This window comes from Pogoniulus pusillus, chromosome 15 (assembly GCF_015220805.1).
Source record: "Pogoniulus pusillus isolate bPogPus1 chromosome 15, bPogPus1.pri, whole genome shotgun sequence".
Lineage (NCBI taxonomy): Eukaryota > Metazoa > Chordata > Aves > Piciformes > Lybiidae > Pogoniulus > Pogoniulus pusillus.
In genome coordinates, this window is record NC_087278.1 from 25,021,217 (window position 1) to 25,045,254 (window position 24,038).

The 24,038-nt window shown below is 53.1% G+C and overlaps 2 protein-coding genes across 3 annotated transcripts; one reads left to right on the forward strand and one right to left on the reverse strand.

Moving 5' to 3' along the window:
* Positions 1 to 23: 23 nt before the first annotated feature.
* USP5 (ubiquitin specific peptidase 5) lies at positions 24 to 20,848 on the reverse strand. 2 transcript variants are annotated; one of them, XM_064155861.1, is made up of 20 exons: positions 20,709 to 20,848; positions 19,088 to 19,213; positions 18,249 to 18,315; positions 14,068 to 14,201; positions 13,746 to 13,891; positions 12,974 to 13,158; positions 11,850 to 11,944; positions 8,674 to 8,867; positions 8,454 to 8,525; positions 6,147 to 6,228; positions 5,829 to 5,954; positions 5,323 to 5,476; positions 4,804 to 4,978; positions 3,581 to 3,669; positions 2,782 to 2,904; positions 2,037 to 2,180; positions 1,745 to 1,890; positions 1,509 to 1,662; positions 779 to 863; positions 24 to 637 (listed from the first exon to the last, which is right to left on the reverse strand). In XM_064155861.1, the coding sequence occupies exons 1-20, from the start codon at positions 20,814 to 20,816 to the stop codon at positions 544 to 546; spliced, it is 2,499 nt and encodes an 832-aa protein (XP_064011931.1). In that variant the 5' UTR covers positions 20,817 to 20,848; the 3' UTR covers positions 24 to 543. The 2 variants fall into 2 exon arrangements, with proteins under 2 accessions (XP_064011931.1, XP_064011930.1); XM_064155860.1 differs by having other exon boundaries at positions 2,713 to 2,904.
* A 315-nt stretch (positions 20,849 to 21,163) lies between these two features.
* On the forward strand, positions 21,164 to 23,803 carry CDCA3 (cell division cycle associated 3). The gene is made up of 5 exons (XM_064155864.1): positions 21,164 to 21,335; positions 21,402 to 21,531; positions 21,650 to 21,889; positions 22,920 to 23,041; positions 23,391 to 23,803. The coding sequence occupies exons 1-5, from the start codon at positions 21,222 to 21,224 to the stop codon at positions 23,526 to 23,528; spliced, it is 744 nt and encodes a 247-aa protein (XP_064011934.1). The 5' UTR covers positions 21,164 to 21,221; the 3' UTR covers positions 23,529 to 23,803.
* Positions 23,804 to 24,038: the final 235 nt, after the last annotated feature.

Consider the following 24,038-nt stretch of genomic DNA (forward strand, 5'->3'; position numbering starts at 1 on the left):
CGATGCAGAGGGCAGGCAGAAACTAGTGGGGCTATTTCGACCTTTATTTTGTTCCTCGTGTATTTTGGCATGTAAAGGGGAGGATGGGTGGGAGATGCTGCTCGTGGCCCACCTTGCTGCCCACGCTCCGTGCCTTCCAGGCTGGATCCCCCCCACCAGGCCATACATACACACACACAACCCCCCCTTCTCCTACTGCAGACAGCAAGGAGGTGGCGGCATCATCCCATCAAGCAGCAAAGCACAAGGGCTGTGTCACACGGGGGTGGAGACAGCGAGGTCACTCTATCGAAATAGATATTCCCATTCCCTCCCACCCCCCAACCCCCTTTGCTCATGTCCGCGGGGGCTCCAGCCTCCAGTTTATTAGTCAGAGAACTCTGGTCTTCTCCTGTGACTCCGTAGAGAGGCCATGAAGGGACAAGTGGAGAAAGAGGAGCTGGGAAGCAATGGCAGCTGCTCTCAGCCTCACTGTCCATACCTCTTTCCCCACCACGCCTTCAGCCTGCTCTCTCCCCCCACCACACACACCAAGAGGCTGTTCTAGCTGGGAATCCGCTGATAGAAGTAGATGTAGCCCAGGTCCTTGGGGGGCTTCTCAGAAGCACAGACTTTCTGGTCGTTGTAGATCACCCATCTGCAACAGGCAGAAGGAGCGTTCAGGGATGCCATTCTATGAGCAAGGCACAATCCTCGTTCCCCCTTGCCTGCTCTCATCCCTGAGGTCCCAAGGCTTTGATTTAAAGCTACACCTCAGAGACTCCCTTAGGCTTCCTACCTGCCATCCTTCTTGATGTGACAAACGTAGTGTCCACACATAGTCGAAGTGCCCATGTGACTGATGAAGGCAAACAGCTGATATTCTTGAGAGGAGGAAGGAAGAGGAGTGATCAGAGAAGGAAGGCATCCTACCCTGAAATACCCTGTGTGAGGCCCTCTAGAAAGGGAACCCTGAAGGAAGGACTGCTGGATGAAAATTTAGAAGTAGATCTCTGTCAGGTGTGACTGTGAGGATTTTGGTCTGAAGGCCAAACGTGTAGGGAAACAGGAGATGGTAACTGCCACCCTGCCACTCAGCCATCTCTCTTCTGGCTCTTTATTTGGCACCTGTGGGTGCCAGGTGGCTAACGGCAGAGATTCCCCCTCCCCAGAGCACCCAGCAACATAGCAGCACTGGCACCAATCCCAGAAACTGGACCCTGTTTTCTCAAGGGGAAACTGAAGAACAGAAGCCTCCCAGAAACACTTGGGAAAAGCAGCACAGCCCTTTCTGTCTTTCACCTGATGGTGCTTCTTACCTTTGCCCTTCTCTTACTGCCTCCCAGGTAATCTCCAGCCTGAAAGGTCTAGACCCTGCTTTGCAATCCTCCCTTTCCTCCCTGCTCCTCATCTCAACAACCAGAACAGCTCTGTGGCAGCTGCTGCTTACTGAAACCTGTGATACTGTGTGGATAAAGCCATGTTAAATTCGCACTCCCAAATCTACATTCCCACTGCTTGGAACTCACTTCCAGGTCCATCGCGCACTTTAGGGCCAACAGGGACAGATTCAGAGATGGACTCTGCTGCTGAGCGCCCTTCTGAGATATCCATGGCAGCTTCTGCATCGAGGTCATCAATGTGACTGAAGATCCAATCCACAGCACGCTCCAGACTGTTGTTCTGGAAGAAGAGAGGACTGTGGGGTTGGAAATGCCTGTTCCTGAGACTCTCCCTTCACTCTGTCATCACCCACGCCTCTCACCGTGGCCCTAAGTGCTTTCATAGCCTGGTCCCGGGAGAAGCCCATGGAGACAATGGTGGCCACACTGTCTTCTGAAGGAGGGTCTGGGCAGGCAATAGTTGACCCTGGTCCACTGGATCCAGGGAGAACTAATGGGTTAGCAAAGTCTGCAGCAGGAAACAGAATACAGCTCAGAGCAACAAAGGGATATTGCCTGAGGTCCCAACTACTTCAGTTTTCCAGTGCAGCAGCAGGACAGGAGGTAGAAAAGCCCAGATGCAACATGCTTCCCCACAGCCATGTGGCTTCATACCTGGATCATCCATGTGTGACATGACCCAGTTCATGGCAGCCTCAACCCCACTGTTCCCTGTGTAGTACACGGCTTTGCGGCAGGCGTCCATGGGAAAACCCATCTCCACCAGCTGGATAATCACTGACTCATCCAACATGGGTGCTGTGGGAAGACACAGATTAGAGCCACCCACTCCCACCCAGCCTTGCCTGCTCCTTTTTGATGCAGTGTCACCTAGTTCCCCTTAAGCCACCATATCCTGGCTTTGTGCTGTGTCCCTGATGCCTTTGCTACTTTCTTTCCTCACAAGCTGGTTTCACAGGCATGCTCCTCAGCAGAACAAAAGGACTCAGCTGGAGCTCAGGAGCACTGGCTCTTCCATACCCTCCAAACCCAGCCTCCTGCTGTGCTTGATGGAGACAAAACCTCAACCAGATAGAACTGGTATAAACCCCAGCTCAGCCCTCTCTCGGTGGACCAGTCGTGCCCCCTCCCTGTCTTCCACACAACAGCAAACCTCAGACTCCCTTGCATAACAGCCTTGCATAAGAGGCATGCAAGGGAGGCAGCCAGCATGCACTGACAGCAGGGACAGGGACAGCCTGTGCAGGTGGGAACGGCCAGCATAAGAGACAAGACAAGGAAAGCAAGGAGAGGAGTCAGGCACCAGGAAAAGAGGAGGAGAATCACTAACATGTCGGAGAGGAGAAGTGAGGGGAGCAGAAGGAGTCGTCGTCCTCGTTGCCATAGAACCCCAGGCTACCTTTGGGCTCGTCTGGTGTCACCAGTGGAGGTGCAATGTCTGGCATCTCTTCTTCCCCATCCTGCAGCCCTGTTCCCTGCAGCGCAGAGATATCCAGCTCCTCTGGCATCTCAATGGAGACATCTGCAAGACACCATCCTGCTCAGCCTGCCCACAGGGGCATAAAGCACTGCGCTGGGGGTGCAGGATGCTGCAGTCCGCAGCTTAGTCACAGACTGCACTGGGTTGGAAGGGACCCTCAAAGGCCATCTTGTCCAATCACTTCCACACTCAGCAGGGACACCTCCAACCAGATTAGGCTGCCCAGGGCCACATTCAATCTGAGCTTGAATGTCTCCAGGGACAGGGCCTCAACCACTATTCCAGTATTACACCACTCTCATTGTGCAGAACTTCCTCCTAATGTCCAACCTAAATCTGCCCTGCTCCAGTTTCAAGCAATTGCCCCTTTTACTATCACCACAGCCCTTCTACACAGTCCCTCCCCAGCCTTCCTGTAGGCCTCCTTCAGATATTGAAATACAGCCCTAAGGTCTCCCTGAAGCCTTCTTTTCTCCAGGCTGAACAGCCCCAACTCTCTCAGCCTTTCCCACAGGGGAGGTTCTCCAGCCCTCTGAGCATCTTGGTGGCCTCCTCTGAACCTGCTCCAGCAGGCCCACGTTTCTCTTGTGCTGGGGGCCCTAGAGCTGGACACAGCAGTTCCTTTTTGGGGTAGTTACTTTCCTCTTTGCAGTAATGACCACAACACCCCTGCAGAACCACCAGCACCTCTACGCTCTGCACTTCTCGTCCTGCTTACCAAGCTTTTTGGGCACCCAGTCCAGGCCGAACGTGAATTTCTTGATTTGGATGACGAGATAATCCGGGAAAGAGGCGAACCGTGTGGTTCTGAAAGACACAGAGGAGGCTTTGAATACTTGACTGAGGGCATCCAGTTGGCTCAAGAAGTCAGCGAGTAGGGTAGAACCACGTCCTTGGGACAGAGTGGGGGGGAATACACAGATGTGTGCAGCTTTCTTGTGCTGAGCTTTAATCTCTGCAAACACAACCATTTCCAAAGCAGATGTTCTGCTGAGATAAGACAGAATGCAACATCCACAAAATCTTGGGGGTAGAGGGAAAATAGAACACACTGGCTGTCTGCCAGGCTTCTATTTTCCAAGCCTTCTCAGATTTTAGTATGTAATTAGATGTCTGAACTTTGAGAATCACAAATTTCACTAGACTGACACATCCAGCTGCAGGAAGTAACAAGCTCTCAAGTGCAAAAGCACTTCTTTGGACCTTGCAGCAGCCTGCCAGTACCTGGAGGGGGCTACAAGAAGGCTGCAGAGGGACTGTTTGCAAAGACCTGCAGTGACAGGACAAGAGACAATGGTTTGAAATGAGAGAAGTGCAGATTTAGACTGGAAGTTAGGAACAAGTTCTGCACCATCAGGGTGCTGGAACATTGCAACAGGATGTCCAGGGAGACAGTTGAGGCCCCACCCTTGGAGATACTCAAGGTCAGACTGGCCAAGGCTGTGAGCAAGCTGCTGTAGTGGAGGATGTCTCTGCTGACTGCAGGGGGATTGGACTGGATGACCTTTGGAGGTGCCTTCCAAACCAAACCATTCTATGATTACAGAGAGCAGAACAGCAGTGCTAGTGAATCCTTCCCGACAGATTCCAATGGCTTTGGGACAAGGCAAATCCAATCATATTCCAGAAAGCTCTCAGCTTTTCACTCTAAACTCCAAACTTAGCTTTAAAGTCAGTGCTGACCTTGGATATCTCCAGGGGTGGGGCCTCAACTGTCCTTCCTGTGGAGGGTCCCAGAGCTGGATGCAGTACTCCAGGTGAGGGACAATTGCTCCAGCACTGATGAACTGGTTCTCCCTCTGCTTCAGTGTCCCCTGGGCCCAGGGTGTGCAGGACTGCAAAGCTTTGGTAACACTTCTTCCCCAAACAACAACCTAAGTCCCCAAAGGTGCAGCTATGGCCAGTTTGCTACAGCCCAGCTGGTAACTCCTACACACTCACTTGAGAGCCACAGACTTGGCCTGCAAGGCTGTGCTCCAGAAATCATCCACCTGCTCTGGAGCTCCATAGGCCTCTAGGCAGGAGCTGAAAGGCACCTTGGCTCGCACCAGCTCAGGCAGTGGCTGCTTCTCCTCCTCTGCCTGCCGCTTCTTCTCCTCATATTCCAGTAGTTCATCTAGAGAGCAAAGCACAATAGTCAAAGACCACATCCAGGTGTCTGCAAAGCAACTGGTGTCAGCTACACCCAGAGGTAAAACTCTGTCAGGAATGGAGCACAAAGCAGACCTATTCTGGAGCACTGCTCTGCTGCTGAGGTCCTGTTTTGCTGCTGTGGTGTCAGAGGGAAAGGGTCTAGAGAAATAGCACCGTGCCACACCATCTCTGAGGCAATCAGCCTGATCCCACAAAAGCAGGTGAAAGATCTGTCTGGCAGCAGGAAGCCCTTTCCTCATAGAGCTCTGTGCTCAAAGGATTCAAACGTTACATTTGCTGCTGTTGTGGCCTTGGCACACCACTGACCTTTGTTGAGGGCAGCATCCATGGGCACAGGCAGCTGCATGATGTAGTCCACACGCTGGGTGTATTTCACCTTTTCTGTGGCCAGGCACTTCAGCTTCTCCTCCACCAGGAAACGGAACACCTCGTTAGGGTTCTCCGAGCTGCGGCAGTTCCTCTGCAGGAGGAGAGATCGGCAGGACAGATGTGACATCAAAGCGGCAGAAAGAACTGCTGGCAGCAGCACATGGTTCTAATGGGTGTTCACTTCTGTACTCAGGCCACTGGAAAAGACAGCAGAGAGTAAACTACAGCCAACCTCTCTAGTCCAGAAACCCACCGCTCCTGACAGAGATCCCTCCAAGGAACCAGCCCCAAAAACATGGCCGAGCAGCTTTCCTTCCCTGCTTCCCCAGGGCTGGGTCGCTCCCTCTCTCTGCTCTCACCTTCTCTGCTCACCACCTGCTGTTGTGGGCAGAGAAACAAAGCTGTGCTTTGCCATCAGTTGACAGGTGAGACTCAACAATTACCTCCACCATGTTGATGAAGTGCAAAAAGAACTCCTGGGCATCCTGCTGTCGGTTAGTGGAAAACTCTGGGTGCCCCTTTCCAATAAGGGACTTAAACATGCGTGGAGCGATGCCATTTTGCACTCCCTGCAAATAATAAGGGAGAAGAAGGTGGTCAGGAGTTGTCATGCATGCAGCACTCTGCTTCTAGCACTGCTTTTCTTCAGGTGACAGGGCCCTGGAACCAGCCCCAGGATGTGTTTTCAAAAAGAGTTCTCCCTCCAGTACTGCAACACCTCATGCAACGCACTGCACAAGGATGCCACAGTCAAGTCTCACCTTCTGATCAGGCAGCTGTTCCCCATCTGCAGAAGCTGGCTTTGAATACTCCCCAGAAAGCAGTCCGTGGCCCAGTTTGGCTCTGGAATGATGAAGAAGCCAATGTTATCATGAAAATGTTTTCCTCAATCCCATATACTCCAGGAGCCACCATCAGCCCACCCAGCTCCAACACTGTCATGGACTGAATCTCAGAGATCAGCTTCTCTGCTGCTCAAGCAAGGATGCTCTTATCTTGGTCTGCTCTCTGGTCCCATGAGACTTGAAAGCTACTACGACTTCTGTGCACCAGTCTCAACCATTGCTTGCACATGAGTAGAACACAAAGGGAGAGCTTCCTTTTCCCCACAGAAGTGCAGCTGCTGCTGAGCCATGCAGCAGCCAAGTGACAGGCAAACGAAGCTGCAGCCTGCCATGGGTATAGCAGTGTCTGTGACTGCAGGAGACAACAGGGCAGAGTGGAGTTGTCTGAGCCAGAAATAGCACTGCTGTGAGCAGTCTGATCATGTTTTCCCAGGGGAAAGATCAAGAATGCCTGCATGAAGCATGTAAAGGACATCCAGTGATTTCCTCCTATGCTCAGACTTTCCTACTTCTCTACTTCAGTCCTTCTCCATTACTGCTGCCATTTGTCTGGAATCAAACCCTACCAATTCCAACCTTTGCCCAGGAAAAAAATCTTCCTGGCTTTTCAACTTAATCCCCTCCTCAAGTGAACACTTCACTCCAGGCTGTCCAAATTAAGAATCCTCCCTTACAGCTGAACTGCCTGCCATAAATGCCACCCTCCATTGCTCCCTGACACTGCTCTGCTGTTCCAGACAAGATATGGCAGAGAATTCACATATTCAAAATGCACTCTCCCAAATCTTGTGTTCCTTCTTCTCTGTATTCTCCTACTGCGGTTCACACAAACAGCCCCTGGAGGAAGCCTCTTTAAGTATAGAGGTAAAAAAACTGGCTGGATGTCCAGGCCCAAAGAGTGTTGGGGAATGGGGTTAAATCCAGTTGGTGGCCAGTCAGAAGTGGTCCCCACATGGGCTCAGTGCTGAGGACAGCTCTTTTTCATAAATGATCTGCACAAGGGGACTGAGGCACCCTCAGTAAATCTGCAGGTAACACAAAGCAGGGAGGGAGTGTGGGGGTAGGATGGCTCTGTGGAGAGACCTGGCCAGGCTGGATTGATGGGCTGAGGCCAGTGGGATGAGATTCAAAAAGGCCAAGCATTGGGTCCTGTGCTTGGATCACAACAACCCCATGAACGCTCCAGGTTTGGGGCAGAGTGACTGGAAACTGCCCAGCAGTGAAAGTCGTGGGGGGACTGGTCAACAGCTGGCTGAAGATGAGCCAGGGTGTGCCCAGGTGACCTGGACTAGTAGTGGTGTGCCCAGCAGGATCAGGGCAGGGATTGTGTCCCCAGCACTGATGAGAATTGGGTTCAGTTTTGGGGCCCTTACTCCAAGAAGGACATTTAGGTGCTGGAGCAGGTAAAGAGAAGGGCAAGGAAGATGGTGAAGGATCTGAAGAACAGGTCTGGTGAGGAGCAGGTGAGGGAGATGAAGTTGTTCAGCCTGGAGAAGAGGAAGCTGAGGGGAGACCTCATTGCTCTCTACAATTACCTGAAAGAAGGCTGGATCCAGGGGGGGAGGTTGGCCACTTTTCCCTAGTAACAACTGACAGGACAACAGGAAATGGCCTCAAGATGCAGCAGGAGAGGTTTAGTTTGGACATTAGAAAAAAAATCTTGACTGAAAGGGTTCTGAAAGACTGGCACAGGCTGCCCAGGGAGGTGGTTGAATCCCCATGCCTGGAGGTGTTTAAAAGAAGCAGAGATGTGGTGCTGAGGGACACGGTTTATGCCAGCCTCAGCACAGTCAGGTAGGGGTTGGACTGGATGTCCTTACAGGACTTTCCTGTAAGACTCTCTCTATGAGATATGCACTGACAGTAAAGTTGCCTAAGTCTGTTTCTTTGCCCCCAGCCAGCTCTCTCAGTTTTGCTGTTAGGCAGACTGAACATGCCTACAAGAAATGTCCCCTGGCACCAGCTGGCACTGCATTCCCACAGAATACACCAAAGGCCTCTCAGGAACACTGGGCTGCACTCTGTCTTCTCCATCTAGGGCACTCAGCTGAACTTTCTTGGCTTAGATCCATACTGACCACTGAGGATCAGTGTCTCTGGTGATGGACACAGAAACAAAGGGGCAAGGCCCGAGGGAGAAACCTGCAGCAGAGCACAGTGCAGCAGCTGGAGGGGATGCAGCCAGGCAGCCTTGGACCCCTCCTCTCGCCAAACTCTACGTACACTTGGGTGCTGAAGTCCTGTGTGGGGTCCGAAGGTGCACTTTGGAATATCTTCTCCAGCTTGTCCACATACCTGCAGAGCAAAGGGACAGGTGAGCTCAGCTGGCAGAACCACAGCTCCGAGCCAGCTTACTGTGACAGCAGCTCCCACCTCTGGGAGACCTCTGTACTCATCCCAGAGGATCCTAGGCTAATGGAAAGGATTCCTTAAGCTCACTTACTTTCTCTGGAAATCTGGGATACTGAACAGAACCTGCATCACGGAGTTGAGGTAGCAACTGTTGCCCAGGTTACGGATACCAGTGTAGCCAGGCCCATAGAGGGGCTTGAGCTGCACACCAGACTCCTGGATGAGCTCCCACTCCCCAATGCGCTGGTTCATGTCAATCTCCAGTTCTGTCATTGTCTTGTCTGTCTGTGGAGAGAACAGCAAAAACCCTCAAGGGAACATCAGAGAGATGAAAAGGGCAATCACAGAATAGTTTGGGTTGGAAGTGACCTCTGAAGGTCGTCCAGTCCAAACCCCCTGCAGTCAGCAGGGACAGCCTCCACTAGATCAGCTTGCTCACAGCCTTGGCCAGCCTGACCTTGAATATCTCCCTGGACAACCTGTTGCAGTGTTGCAGCACCCTGATGGTGCAGAATTTGTACCTCACATCCAATCTAAATCTGCTCTTTTCTCATTTCAAACCACTGTCTCTTGTCATAGAATCATAGAATCATAGAATCAACCAGGTTGGAAGAGACCTCCAAGATCATCCAGGCCAACCTAGCACCCAGCCCTGTCCAATCAACCAGACCATGGCACTAAGTGCCTCATCCAGGCTTTTCTTGAACACCTCCAGGGACAGTGACTCCACCACCTCCCTGGGCAGCCCATTCCAATGCCAATCACTCTCTCTGTGAAGAACTTCCTCCTAACATCCAGCCTAGACCTGCCCTGGCACAACTTGAGACTGTGTCCCCTTGTTCTATTGCTGGTTACCTGACAGAAGAGACCAACCCCCACCTGGCTACAATGCCCTTTCAGGTAGTTGTAGACAGTAATAAGATCACCCCTGAGCCTCCTCTTCTCCAGGCTAAACAGGCCCAGCTCCCTCAGCCTCTCCTCATAGGGTTTGTGTTCCAGGCCCCTCACCAGCTTTGTTGCCCTTCTCTGGACACCTACCAGCACCTCAACATCTCTCTTGAATTGAGGAGCCCAGAACTGGACACAGCACTTAAGGTGTGGCCTGAGCAGTGCTGAGTACAGGGGCAGAATAACCTCCCTTGTCCTGTTGGCCACACTGTTCCTGATGCAGGCCAGGATGCCATTGGCTCTCTTGGCCACCTGGGCACACTGCTGGCTCATCTTCAGCTACTATCTATCAGTACCCCCAGGTCCCTTTCCTCCTGGCTGCTCTCCAGCCACTCAGTCCCCAGCCTGTAGTGCTGCTTGGGGTTGTTGCGGCCAAAGTGCAGAACCCTGCACTTGTCCTTGTTAAATCTCATCCCATTGGCCTCTGCCCACCCATCCAGCCTGGCCAGGTCCCTCTGCAGTGCTCTCCTACCTTCCAACAGATCCACACCTGCTCCCAGCTTGGTGTCATCTGCAAACTTACTGATGCTGGACTCAATCCCCTCGTCCAGGTCATCAATAAAGATATTGAACAGGACTGGGCCCAGCACTGATCCTTGGGGAACACCACTTGTGACTGGCTGCCAACTGGATGTGGCACCATTCACCACCACTCTCTGGGCTCTGCCATCCAGCCAGTTCTTGGCCCAGCACAGAGTGAATCTGTCCAAACCATGAGCTGCCAGCTTGGCTAGGAGCTTCTTGTGGCAGACAGTGTCAAAGGCTTTGCTGCAGTCCAAGTAGACTACATCCACAGCCTGCCCCACATTCACCAGGCAGGTAACCTGATCATAAAAGGAGATCAGGTTGGTGAGGCAGGACCTGCCCTTCCTAAACCCATGCTGGCTGGGCCTGATCCCTTGGCCATCCTGTAGGTGCTTTGTGATGGCACCCAAGACTACCTGTTCCGTGACCTTGCCTGGCACTGAGGTCAGGCTCACAGGTCTGTAGTTTTCTGGCTCCTCCTGTCACTGCAGGCCTTTGCAAACAGTCCCATTTTGCAGCCCCCTTGAGGTACTGGAAGGCTGCTATGCTGTGCAGAATCATAAGGGCTTCAGCCCATTCTGCTTTATTAAATGAGAAGAGAAGGAAAACCCAAGAGTTGTTTTCAAATATCTGAATATCTGGGATGGAAGGAGGAACATTAAGAAATATAGGAGAAATTTGAACCATCCCCTCTGAAGTGGTATAGAAATCACAGAATCATAGAATGCCAGGGGCTGGAAGGGACCTTGAAAGATCATCTGGTCCAGCCCCCCTGCCAGAGCAGATCACACTGGAACACATCCAGACAGTTCTTCAATATCTCCAGAGAGGGAGACTCCACAACCTCCCTGGGCAGCCTGTTCCAGTGCTCTGTCACCCTCACAGTGAAAATCTATGACTGCAATATAAAGCAGTATAAACAGCTGCACGGTGAACTTTAAACACACACAGAGATATATGTAGTCACTACCAAGAGCTTCTGGAAAGCACTACCTATTTTGAATCTACTTTGCAGAAGGCCTCAGTCAGTTTCAGAACTTTTTTCCCTTGTTTCTTTCAGTTCTGTTCAGAAAATAAATGTCAAAACCACGTTTAGAAATGTAAGAGGAGCCTCTGATATTTGTTCTGGCTTCACTGTGAAAGGAACATCACTTTTTTCCTAGCAAAATAAAAGGAAAACAAAAGGAATAAGCCATAGGAATCCACTTCTGAAGCTCTTGCTAAAGCTTGTTCAAAGATTATCCAAAGCCAGAGCAGAGAGGAGAGGCACACATGGGTTCTTCAGCCCTCATCATCATTCATACTTTTGGTTATGCAAGGATTCATTCATGGCTTTTAGTTCTCACAAAAACCTGACTGGATAGGTCCCAGTTTAAATTGGTGTGGTGCTTTGGCCCTGACTGGGGTCCAAGCACCCACGAGTGCTGCACTACTGCGCTGTTGCTCCTCCTCTTAGCTAAACAGGGGAATGGGAGAACATAACAAAAGGTCCTTAAGTCAAGATAGGAGCAGTTCCATACAGCACACTACCAGGGAGGTAAGGGAGCAGAGTTGGGAGCTTGGGCACCTCCCTGCTCAAAGTACTTAACACAGGCATCCAAGGAAATAAACCACTGGAGACAGGACAGACAAGCACAAGAGGCAATGAAAGTAGAGAGGGAGATGAGACAAAAAACCCTCAGGGTTTCTTGACCAGGAATTGTTCTACACAGCCACAGAAAGCTGGGATCCAGTGAAGATGTTTCTCTCCCAAAGTGGACCTATGGAACACACTCCTACCCCACCAAAACTCACCTTCTGCATCTTCAGCATATCAATCCCAAAGTGAGCAAGGTGTTCTGCTAGGTTGGGGTCCAACACCATGTCATCCTCATCGTAGGAGTAGACATCTGTGCCAGAACACAGAGGAAGAGACTTACAACTGTGATCTAAGCTTCACTGCTGGATGAAAAGAGTGCTGAGAAGTGAGGGTTCTGACAAGCTGAGCAGCTGGGGTTCTCTCCTTTCTCTACAGAGTGGCACAACAGATGGAATATTGAGGTTCCTGCAGAACATGTGCCAAGGCAAACAAGCTTTTCACCAACCACGGTAGAGAGCTGCCTGTGTGTCTGGAGCAAGGAAGGGGAGCCACTGTGCCAGGTATCCTCTGCTCAGGCTTAGGATGCAAAACTATTTGATAAACATCCCACCAGAGAAAACAAACCATCAGCTGGAGACCTGCTCTGAAACCCTTCAAAGTACAAAGAGAGGGGAGGAAGAAGGCAGGGTTTTATCAGCTGATTCTCCGTCTGTTGTAAGAAGCATTTCAGAGTGGGAAGGTTCATGGCACTGAATGCTCCAGTCATAAGGTTTTCACACATTTCCAGACTGCACTGGGTTGGAAGGGACCCTCAAAGGTCACCTTGTCCAACCCCCTGCACTTAGCAGGGACACCTCCAATTAGATCAGGCTGCCCAGGGCCACATCCAGTCTGAGCTTGACTGTCTACAGGCACAGGGCCTCAACCACATGCCTGTGCAGCCTGTTCCAGTATTTCACCACTCACAGTGCAGAACTTTCTCCTGATGTCCAACCTGAATCTGCCCTGCTCTGGTTTCAAACCATTGCCCCTCCTCCTATCTCCACAGGCCCTTCTAAACGGTTCCTCTCCAGCCTTCCTGTAGGTCCCTTTCAGACACTGAAATGTCTCCACTAGGTCTCCCTGAAGCCTTCTCTGCTGAACAACCCTAATTCTTTCAGCCTCTCTTCATAGGAGAAGTGCTCCAGCCCTCCGATCATCTTGGTGGCCTTCTCTGGACCTGCTCCACCATGATGGACAACAACAGCCTGGAAACTCTTGCTGACTTTTGTTGTCAGACTCCAGTCAGCCTGAGCAGTGCCTGGGGTGCCCACAGCCCTCAGAGGGCTGCCCTTCTCACCAGCCCCATCGGGAGTGATGGTTCCCAGTTTGACAGCCAGTGGGTAGCCAGTCTCCCGGTAGTGCTCCACCGCGTGGTTGTTGCCACCACTGCCATCGAAATAGCGCCGGCCACAGAGGATGGCTCCATCCGTCATGTTCAGCCACAGGTTCTCCCTCATGTCACACTTGCTGCACTTCCAGCCACTACAGACAAGGAACACAGGAAAAGAGATCAGGTGAAAACGTGTGGGTCCTGGCTCTCCCCATGAGTGTGCCAACGCTACAAGCATTTCCTCTTTCACTTCAGAAGCCTGAGCACTCAAGGTCTTGTTGTGATAGGGTGAGAGGGAACGGATTGAGGCTTGAGGAAGGTGGATTGAGGCTGGAGATTGGGAAGAAACTCTTTCCAGTGAGGGTGGTGAGACACTGGAACAGGTTGCCCAGGGAGGTTGTGGCTGCTCCCTCTCTGGAGGTGTTCAAGGTCGGGTTGGATGAAACGTTGAGCAACCTGTTCTAGTGGGAGATATCCCTGCTCATGGCAGGGGGGTGGAACTGGATGGTCTTTAAGGTCCTTTCCAGCTCTAACTATTCTATGAATCTCAGTTTGTCATTTCTCCTGCATTTCTCATGCTCAGAGACTCACAAGAAGGTGAGCTGCTGCTGCAGTTCAGGACACGAGGTGATGGATATGGAACCATGGGATTGTTTTGATTGGAAAAGACCTTTAAGATCCTGGGGTCTAAGCAGTCTGAAATGCAGAGCAGCACAGCTGGCTCCAGCAGCACGCTCACCATGGGGGGATGCGGACATCGTTCTGGAGCTGGTGCAAGGAGGAAGCATGTTTGGAAACGCGGCGAACCTCCCCGTCCCAGGCCTGCACCTCCTGCTTCCGCGACGCAGAGTCTGCCGTCAGAATGGCCTCGACCGCGCTGGCAATCTGCACCCAGGGCAGCAGCAAAGAGACACGTTAGGGGCAGAAGGAAAGCAGCCTCCAGGAGGCTCAGTCCTACATCCTGCAAGCTGAGAGTCGCTGGCAGCTCTCGCAGGATCCCTGCGGCAGGGCTGCAGCCCTTTCTCCACCAAATGCTAACACAGCTGCCCTTGCAAACGCACCCGGTCTCTGACCACGTCTGGCAGCCCCTCCAGCCCATCGTGAGGAATGTCCAAATGCTCTGGGAAAATTACTATTTTTACATCTTCATCATATTCAAACTTTTCTTCTGTGATGTCAAATCCACCTTCTACACCTAGAGGACACGAAAACATCATGGGAACAGGTGAAAATCAGTCTGCAAAGCTTCTCCGCCCATGCTTACATGAAACAAGGCACCAAGACCAAGGCAAAGCTTCACATCAGTGACCCAGAGCTTTTCTTCCATTTCTGGATCCCAGTGTTTCTGCTGGTGGTGTGAACATGACAGGAGCAAAGACAAGCCTAGTGACAATAGGTTTGCTTTGCCCATCTCTTTCTAGTGCCTGAATACAGCCAGAGAAAAAAGACCTGCTCTGAGACGATGGCCAGAAGACAGCCATGACAAAGCACAGCAGGACTGTCCACCCTCCACAGTACATGGGCCAAGAAGGCCAAAGGCATCCTGGGGTGCACTGAAAGGGGTGAGTTAAGCAGATTGAGAGAGGTTCTACTCCCCCTCCGCTCTGCTCTGGTGAGGCCACAGCTGGAATACTGTGTCCAGCTCTGGGCCCCTCAGTTCAAGAAGGACCTCAGGGAACTGCTTGAGAGAGTCCAGCACAGAGCCACAAAGATGCTGAAGGCATCCGTGCTGAGGACAGGCTGATGGAGCTGGGGCTCTTGAGCTGGGAGCAGAGCAGCCTGAGGGGTGACCTCAGTCCTGTTTGTCAAGATGTGCAGGGCAGTGTGAGGAGGACAGAGCCAGGCTCTGCTCAGGGATGTGCAATGACAGGACAAGGGGTACTGGGTGCACGCTGGAGCAGTGGAGCTTCCATGGGAACAGAAGGAGAGTGTTTTTCACTGTGAGGGTGGCAGAGCCCTGGAGCAGGCTGCCCAGAGACGTTGTGGAGTCTCCATCTCTGGAGACATTCCAGAGAGACCTGGATGTGTTCCTGTGTGACCTGCCCTAGATGATGCTGCTGTGGCAGGAGGGTTGGACTGGATGATCTTTGGAGGTCCCTTCCAACCCCTGACATTCTGTGATCCAGTGAATGCTGCTGCTGCCAGCCAGGGCACTTCTAAAAATACTTAAAACCAGCGCCCAGCATCCTGCAAGAACACACCCAGATAATCCTCTTCTGTGCTTCTTCAGCACATCCCAGGGAGATCTCCTGGCACCACTTCACACAGTTAAGCAATGCACAATTCCTCAGGGTGTTACATGGCTTCTGAACATCAAACAAAGTAAAACAGACTGATGAGATTCTTCTGGGTGATTCTGTGAACCTTCTGAGGGAGGAGGTGGAAGAGGGTCTTCAACTAGCAGATGGCTTCCCAGATCTTTTGCCCCATCATGTAGTCAGGAGGTTGCCAGGAGGCACCACAAACTGTTCAATCAACACTTAAGAGGAAAGTACTAGAGACTTTTTTTTTTCCATGGAGTGGGAATCTGAGACACAAAGAGATCAAAGGGTCCAGAAAAAGACCATGAAGCTGGTGAAGGGTCTGAAGAACAGGTCTCATGAGAAGCAGCTGAGGGAACTGAGGTTGTTTAGTCTGGAGAAAAGGAGACCCAGGGGAGACCTCACTGCTCTCTACAACTCCCTTTTAAAGGAGGATGGAACAAGGTGGGTGTTAGTCTCCTTGTCCTAGTAACAAGTGACAAGATGAGAGGAAATGTCCTCAAGTTGCCCCAGGAGAGGTTCAGGTTGGATATTAGAAGAAACTTCTTGACTGAAAGGGCTCTCAAAGACTGGCACAGGCTGCCCAGGGAGGTGGTTGAAACCTCATGCCTGGAGGTGTTTTAGAGAGGCAGAGATGTGGCGCTGAGGGATGTGGTGTAGCAGTGGACTTGGCAGAGCTAGAGTATGGTTGGACTCTCTGGTCCTTCCCAAGCAAAACAATTCTATTCTGTGATTTTGCAACCAATGACATGTTTCTCCTCAATCTTTCTCTTCAAAAGTCCTTCCATGTCAGGATTAGCCAAATCACCACAGTCTGGCTAAAAGAAGAGCAGAGAAAAGAATCTTCTCCTAGAATTCTGATCACTTTCTGCCAAGGCAATTCTACTCTCCCACTCCATCCAGGTCACTAAGCTGTTATGGCAGGCAGCTGGTTCCTGACCCAGTGACAGCTCTTGTCTCAAGACCTTTGTAAGACTGAGGAAGCAGAAATAACTCAGACCAGGCCTCACTTCTCCAGCATAAGCATGTGGAGGGCACTATCTGCCTGCAGAGATACAGATTCTAGTCTCAGTTTTGCTACAAGAGACCTCTAGGACTCCATTCACCTCACCAGAAAAGCAAGGAGCAGTTGACAATCAATGCTGAGGCAGCAGGGTGGTCTCTGGGCGTCTGCTACACGAGGGCAGAGCCCGGCAGGAGCGAGCACAGAGCAGCCGTGCAGAGCCCAGGCTCTGACTTCCCTCTAGTGGTCAGCTCCCAGCAAGCGATGGGCTTCTGGCTGAGTCCTGCCTGGGGCTCGCAAGGAGTTGGCTCTCCTCAGGAGCTAGAACAGTGGCAGATGTTGAATTCAGCATGGAAAGAGGCACGAGAAGAACGCTGGTGATACACTGATGTTTTCAGCTGGTGCCAAGAAATCGAGGACTTCTACCTCCCACATCTTGCAAGTGTGCAGATGCAGCAGAAGCTGGGAGGGAGCATGACCAGAGCAATGGATCCAGGCTGACCAATGGAATAGTCACAGAATCACAGAATGGTAGGAGTTAGAAGTGACCTCTGAAGACCACCCAGTCCAGCCCCTCTGCTAAAGCAGGATCACCTAGAGTCAATCACACAGGAACACATTCAGATGGGATTGGAATGCCTCCAGAGAAGGACACTCCACAGCCTCTCCAAGCAGGCTGCTCCAGGGCTCTGGCAACCCTCAAATGGAATAAGTTTTTATTATGTGGAACCTCTTGGGTTCCAGTTTGTGTCCACTGCCCCTTGCCCTGTCACTGGACACCACTGAGAAGAGTCTGGCTCCATCCTCCTGACACTCACCCTTTAGAGATTGATCAGAATTGATGATATCCCCCTCAGGCTGCTCTTCTCCAGCCCAAACAGCCCCAGTTCTCTCAGCCTCTCCTCTTAAGGTGTCCCAGTTCCCTCAGCATCTCTGGCTCTCCACTGGACTCTCTCCAGCAGTTCCTTGTCCTTCTCGGGAGCCCAGAACTGGATGCAGCATTCCAGATGTGATCTCAACACCACAGAGTTGAGGAGAATCTCTCCCTGATCTACTCACCACAGCCCTTCTAATCCACCCCAGAATACCCTTGGCCTTCTTGGCCACCAGGGCACATTGCTGGCTCATGGGCATCCTTCTGTCCAGCAGGAAACCCAGCTCCTTTTCCTCAGAGCTGCTCTCCAACAGGTCAGCCCCCAGCCTATCCTGGTCCATGGGGTTGTTCTTTCCCAGATGCAAGACTCTACACTTGGCTTGTTGGATTTCATTAGGTTTCTCCACACTCAACTCTGCATCCCTGAGCAGAGCCTGACTCTGTCCTCCTCACACTGCCCTGCACGTCTTGATAAACATGACTGAGGTCACCCCTCAGGCTGCTCTGCTCCCAGCTCAAGAGCCCCAGCTCCCTCAGCCTGTCCTCAGCAGGGAGATGCTCCTCTGCCTTCAACATCTTTGTGGCTTTGCATGGGACACTTTCAAGCAGTTCCCCGAGGTCCTTCTTGAACTGGGGGGCCCAGAGCTGGACACAATGTACCAGATGTGGCCTCACCAGGGCAGAGTCAAGGGGCGGGAGAACCTCCCTCGACCTACTCACCACAGCCCTGCTAATGCACCCCAGGACACCCTTGGTTTTCTTGGCCACGAGGGCACATTGCTGGCTCATGGGCATCTTATTGTCCACTAGGATCCACAGGTTCCTTTCCCCAGAGCTGCTCTCCAACAGGTCACAAATACCCACACCAAGCTGAGTCAGGCAAAAGGAATTAGGAGAGGAAGACATGACACAACTTCGAACACAGAGCAGAACAAAACCATCACCTCAGTAAGGGCTTTCCAGACAATGCCCACCTGAGGCACACTACAGCTCATGACAGTGCTCAGTCTGAGATAGCAGCTTTGAGTTTGTCACAAAGCCAGGCACCTGCAGACAACTGGTTCAAACCTATGAGGAAAATACAGGACACAAATATTTTCTTACCAATAGCCAAGCGAGTTGGTTTCTTTCTTGGGGGGTCTCCAGCACTGGAGTTGGTGTCTTCTTCCTTCTATTTCATCAAGAAGAAACAGTTAGGGGAACAGAAAAGCTGTGACAAGTTCCTCCTCCCCCCTTCTGTGATTCTGTGGATGTGTGGTAGTTGCACCATGTTCTTGGGCTCCTGGTGTGTGTGATAAGAGACTGAGTTTCACCATGGCGCACCAGTTTCTGAGACATGGGAAGGAGCAGCTGAGGGACCTGGGGATGTTCATTCTGGGCAAGAGGAGACTGAGACCTCATTGCTCTCTGCAGCTTCCCGAAAGGAGGTTGGAGTGAGGTGGGTGTTGGTCTTCTCTTCCCCCTTGTGTCAGGTGATAGGATGAGAGGAAATGGCCTGAAATTGCGCCAGGGAAGGGTTAGGTTGGTGATTAGAAAAAAATTCTTTGCTGCAAGGCCAGGGATTGGAACAGGCTGCCCTGGGAGGTGGTGGAGTCCCTGGAAGTGTTCAAGAAACATGTGAAGATGGCACCTGGGGTCACATTTTAGTGACCACGATTGTCATTAAAACATGGATGGACTCAATGACCTTAAAGGTCTCCTCCAAAACAATGCTGCGATTCCATGATTGAAATGAAGCTACTCTGGAAAGAGAAAGAGGCCAGGCAGGAACAGTGGTGGCAGTCCACAAAACAAGCAGAGCTGAAGAACTGGTGGAGCTCAGCTCACCAAGGAGAACATCAGCTAGGCCTGGGGAGAGTAAAGCCTGTATCTGACTAAACACAGAGACACAACCCAGCTCTCAAGTTAAGGGCCAGGTGGCTGTGCGTGGCTTGGTTCCTTACCGGTTTGCGTGTCCTCTTGAGGTGCAGGTAGACTCGCTGGCCTGTCTTCTGGTAGTGCTTTTCTACATACTGCTTCCCAAAGCCCAAGAACGTGTTCATGCAGATGTACAAACCCCCATCTGACTCCTGGAAGGAAGGAGATGTACATAACTGAAGGGAGGTGGCAGAGAATGCCATTCCAGCTGCCAGGATAGGCACAGACTTACCTCTAGGAACACTGCTTGTTATTAATTAGCTCCTTCCTACATACCAGCCACTGAGCAGCTAGGCAGAAATAAGATGGCAAGCCTCAGCCAGCCTGGCTCCCCCAGAAGAACAGGTACTGCTGCCAAGATGATGCATTTAAAACCTCTTTGCCTGGTCCTTTATGGCAGGATGCTACCAAATCAGCAAAGCTTAAGGAGTCCTCTGAATCTCATCTCACAAAACATCCTCGCACACACAGTTTGCACCTTCAGAGCACGGTTCCATCATTACCACCCTCACTAAGAGTCATCCTCAGTGCCAAAGGGAATTTGGCCAGACTACAGGGAGGCAAGTTAGCAGGCCACTGCATATTTCTGCTGCTCCATTCAAAAGCTTGTGAGCAGCTCTGAAATGGACACATTATGAGCCCTCCTTATACTACAAGCACCTGGAAACACAACACTTACTGAGATTCACTGAGATTAAATTGAAGGAGCAAGGGACCCAAGTGCAGTGGTTGGAAATGAGAGAGAATACTAAGAAGCTCTTGGTCTGCTTCCCAACGTTAAGCAGCTGGGACAAGGATCTCCAGAGGTCCCTTTCAACCCCTTGCGTTCTGTGATTCTGCGAGTCAGAGCAGGGTGCACAGGGCCAGGTACCACAAGGCTCAGGAAGGCACAGAAAGCCACACTGCCGTGTGCTGCTGCCTCGAAGGATCCGGAGCTTCCAGCCCCTGCCCATTTCTCCTGCTGGCCTGGAGCACGATCCCAGGCGGTCGTCTGCGGAGAAGGCCAAGGGGGGCGACCTCACCCTCCCGCCGCCAGGGCCTCCACAGCTTCGCTTAGGCTAAGGAGAGGAAAGGAGGGAGGGAGAAAGGCTAACTGCGAGATGGAGACTGCTGCAGAAGAGACCACTGCCATCTTAATGACACAGCACCGATTCATCCTCCGCCTGCCGGCCCAGGCCCCGCGATAAGGCCAGAGGGGCAGCTCGGACCCAGGCAGGGCGGGACCACTGGCCCGCCCCACGCCGCCAAAGGCCGGGCCCGGGGCGCCGATCCCCCAGCAGGACTAAAAGTCCCGGTAAGACTGCCGGCGGAGAGAGGGCACTACGGGGCCATCCTGTGTCTAGCTCAGCGGGGCCGGGTCGCCGACTAACGACCTGCCCACGCCCACTCTAGGCCCCAGAACTACAGCCCCCAGCTCGCCGCGGCCGGGCGGGGCGCGTCGCGGGGCAGGCTGGGCGCTGTAGTCCCGGGGGACGCCGCACTCCGCCCGGCCACGGTCCGCTCCGGCCGCCAGGGAACCACAAGTCCCGTGGCGCTCCGCGCGGGCCGCGCCGCGCCGGGCGGCTGGGCTGGAGACGGGCCGGGGCTGGGGGGTGCAGCCCGGCGGGGCGGGCGGGCGGGCCGGCGGCAGCGGCGGGGAGCGCTTACCGGCGTGTCAAAGGAAAAGGCACACTCGTCCTTGTGGACCCGGTCGCCGGCCTTGGGCACCCGGATGGACGACAAGACCGAAAGCAGCGCCTCGCTCAGCTCCGCCATGACAGCGGCTCGGTGCAGCACCGCCCTCCGCCCCGCCCTGGCCAATCGCAGCCGGCGGCGTCAGGCAGGCTCCGGCCAGTGCCGGGGCTCGGGGGCGCGCCGGCAGCGGGGCTGTGGGGCCGGCTCGCCCAATCGCAGCCGCCTTCCATCGGCCCAGGAGGCGGCGCCGGGCTCCCTGAGAGGAGCGGAGCGGCTCAGGGGCAGGAGCTCTCCGGAGATGGACAGGCGGGCGGCGGCTGGGCCGGGCCCTTACGTGTCGGGCGGGGGCTGCGGGAACCGAGCGGGAGGGGCGGGGCAAGGCCTCTGCGTGAGCAGGACCAATGGGGAGGCGCCGCGCATCTCGCGGGAGATTTGAACGGTGGCGGCGGGCGGGGCAGAGGGGAGAGCGGTTCGGCGCCCGCCGCCATGGGGGTCTCCGGCAGCGCCCCGGCGACTCCTCTCGCCCTCCGCAACAAGCACCTGGCCCATGTTAGCGATCCTCGCTCCCCGAGTGCCGGCATTCCGCGCACCCCCATTGAGGTAGGCGCCTTTTCGCCCGCAATTGCTGTTTTCCGTCCCTGGTTCTCATACCTGCTCTCTCTGCAGGTAGTGAGCTCCCCGATAGGCAGCCCTCAGCCTAGCCCTGCCGAGCCGGCGGTGAATATCAGTCAGGACTGCGACCCGCGTTCGCCAACGCCTGGTATCTTCCGCACGCCCATGAGAGCCACGTGGAGTGGTAAGTGAAACCTTGTCGTTCGTCCCCCTCCGTCCCGAGAAGGCAACCGGCTAGAGCTGGACGGCCCTTCCTGCCCTCCACCCCTCCCTTCTTCCCCCCCTTTCTCCTTCCCCGTCAGACAGTGTGGATCACCTAGTGAAGCAGCTCGGCGAGACCTTCGGTGCTGAGGCCGCGGCGCAGGAGCCAGTGCCGTCCGGCGCAGCCTGCCCCGCCGCGGGTTCGGCTCGGCGGAGCTCTCTGCCCGCTGAAGGCCCAGAAGCGGCCGCTGTCGTCTCGGAGGAGAAGGTGGAGGCGCCGCCTTCTCCCAGCGCAGGCCCGGTTTGGCCAGCCCGCCTTGCCGGGCATGGCTTCTTCTCGGGTGAGTGCTGGATGGGAGGGGAAGCGCGGCGGAGGCTCCGTGTGCCTGGGGAGATGCACGGTCCGCGTACAAGCCTGTCAGCACCCTCCCGTGCCCGTTTCCGGGCTCGTTTGCTTCCACAGACCATGTATGTGCCCTACCAACCCACTTCAGCTGTCTCCCACCACCTGGGATGGCTTGGCTTTGTGACTTTCCCTTTTGGGAACTGTTCTTTTAGGCGACTGATTTCTGTCAGGAAATCTTTCAGTTGGTATTTTAAAGAGGTAAGGGAGGGACAGCTCTTCACCCTTCTGACAACACCGGCTTGGAATCGTGGAGGCCTCTTCTGCGTCGTCTTGGAGTGTCTGGGATGAGCTGAGGGAGTGTGGGTGGAGGAGGTGCTGCGAGTCTGTAGACTGCTTCAGAAAGCTCTCTTGGATCATTGCTCCTATGAGGAGGGACTGGAAACTAGGACTCTTCAGTGTGGAGAAGAGAAGGCTCACAGGGATCTGAAGGGAGAGTATGTGAAGGGGAGAGGCAGGTGCCCACCAGAGACAGTGGGCACAAACTGCAGCACAGGAGGCTCTATCTGAATATCAGGGAATGCTTTTTCACTGTGAGGCTGACCATATACTGGAGCAAGTTGCTCAGAACAGTTAGATTCTCTGTTCTTGGATATACTCAAAAGCTATCTTGTCACAGTCCTGGGCTTCTACCTGGGCCCTGTTGGAGCATGATGAGCCCAACAGCTGTCTTCCAGAGTTCCCTCCCAACAGCTGTCTTCCAGAGTTCCCTCCCAACAGCTGTCTTCCAGAGTTCCCTCCCAACAGCTGTCTTCCAGAGTTCCCTCCCAACAGCTGTCTTCCAGAGTTCCCTCCCAACAGCTGTCTTCCAGAGTTCCCTCCCAACTTCAACCTTTCCATGAGCAATTTACCTGGAAGTCCTTGAATGGCAGTCTCCACTGTACAGACAAGCAAGCGAGATCACAAAAGGCAGGAGGTATTCAAAATCCAGGTCTCTTCTTGTGACATGTGTTTCCTTCTGTCACTAGGGAGCAAGCCCATGAAACGCAAAACCACCACCAAAGTCATGGCAGCAGCTGGTGGAGCTGGGCGCTCTCCCCTCAGCATCCTGCAAGATGACAATTCCCCCAGTGCTCCTGCCCCTCGCCAGGTAAATCTTGATGAGTTGTACCCTGGGAGGGAGAATGAGCTGAAGGAAATCCATTTCTTCAGTTTCTGTGTCTTGTAGGGCCTTGGTTTGTGGAACTGTGGCCTCCTAGGCCTGTAGAGCCTGGTGGCTTCTGTGGGTTAGTCTTGTTCCTGCATGCCTCCCAAGTCTTGCTCAATGTCTGTATTTTTGGCCTTGTGGTATTGCCCATTTCTGTGCATCTTTTCTCTTTTGGCTGTAGAAAGAAATCCATCATGCTTTGATATTGTCACAGGAGAGCCAAAGATGAATGGGCTGCATGTTCCACTGAAGAACTAACCCTCAGTTAATCAGAGTTTTTTCTTTTTTCTAGGGCAAGAGGCATGTGCTGGGAGAGAGCCTTGGGGAGAAGGAAGTGATGGTGGACCCAAGCAGGAGCCTCAAATCTGGGAACTATGCTTGGAGTGATTTGAACAAAGAGAACCAACAGTGCCTGTTTGTGGAGAACTAGGGCTTTCCTCTTCTGGGATCTTGCTGAACTTTGCTTTTATGTTTTGAGAAACATCTGGGACGAGAAATCCTGCAACAGACTGAAACTCCAGACTTGTGGTCACTCTTCTCACCTTTACCTGCTGGAGCAAGGGCAGAGCACAGTCTCTCCCTCAGCTTCACCTGTTCTATGTGAAGTACAGACTTTGGCTCTTCTGTTGTGCCTAGTCTGTATTGACTTACTGTAGATTTCTGACCTCTAGCAATTTTTTATTAAACTTTTGACTATCTACACCATGCTAGGACAATAGGAGGCTCCTGCTTGTCCAGTGCAATGTTTTCTTTTTACTTCATCTGCATCCAGTACTGGGGCCCCCAACACAACTACATGCATCTGTTTGAGATAGAGCCTGCTGATCTTTGTGGCCCTCCTCTGCACTCTAAGGGAGCTGGGTCTCTTCAGCTTTGAGGAAAGAAGGGTCCTTGGAGACCTTAGAGCAGCCTTCCAGTACCTGAAAGGAGCTATAAGAAA

Excerpts from the sequence above, each read along its gene's own strand:
- CDCA3 (XM_064155864.1), top strand. The coding sequence starts at position 21,222 with ATGGGGGTCTCCGGCAGCGCCCCGGCGACTCCTCTCGCCCTCCGCAAC. Across the intron at positions 21,890-22,919 it reads CGGGCATGGCTTCTTCTCGG|GGAGCAAGCCCATGAAACGC; the intron begins GTGAGTGCTGGA and ends TTCTGTCACTAG. Across the intron at positions 23,042-23,390 it reads GTGCTCCTGCCCCTCGCCAG|GGCAAGAGGCATGTGCTGGG; the intron begins GTAAATCTTGAT and ends TCTTTTTTCTAG.
- USP5 (XM_064155860.1), bottom strand. The coding sequence starts at position 20,816 with ATGGCGGAGCTGAGCGAGGCGCTGCTTTCGGTCTTGTCGTCCATCCGG. Across the intron at positions 5,955-6,146 it reads AACAGCTGCCTGATCAGAAG|GGAGTGCAAAATGGCATCGC; the intron begins GTGAGACTTGAC and ends TATTATTTGCAG. Across the intron at positions 5,477-5,828 it reads ACTTCATCAACATGGTGGAG|AGGAACTGCCGCAGCTCGGA; the intron begins GTAATTGTTGAG and ends CTCCTCCTGCAG.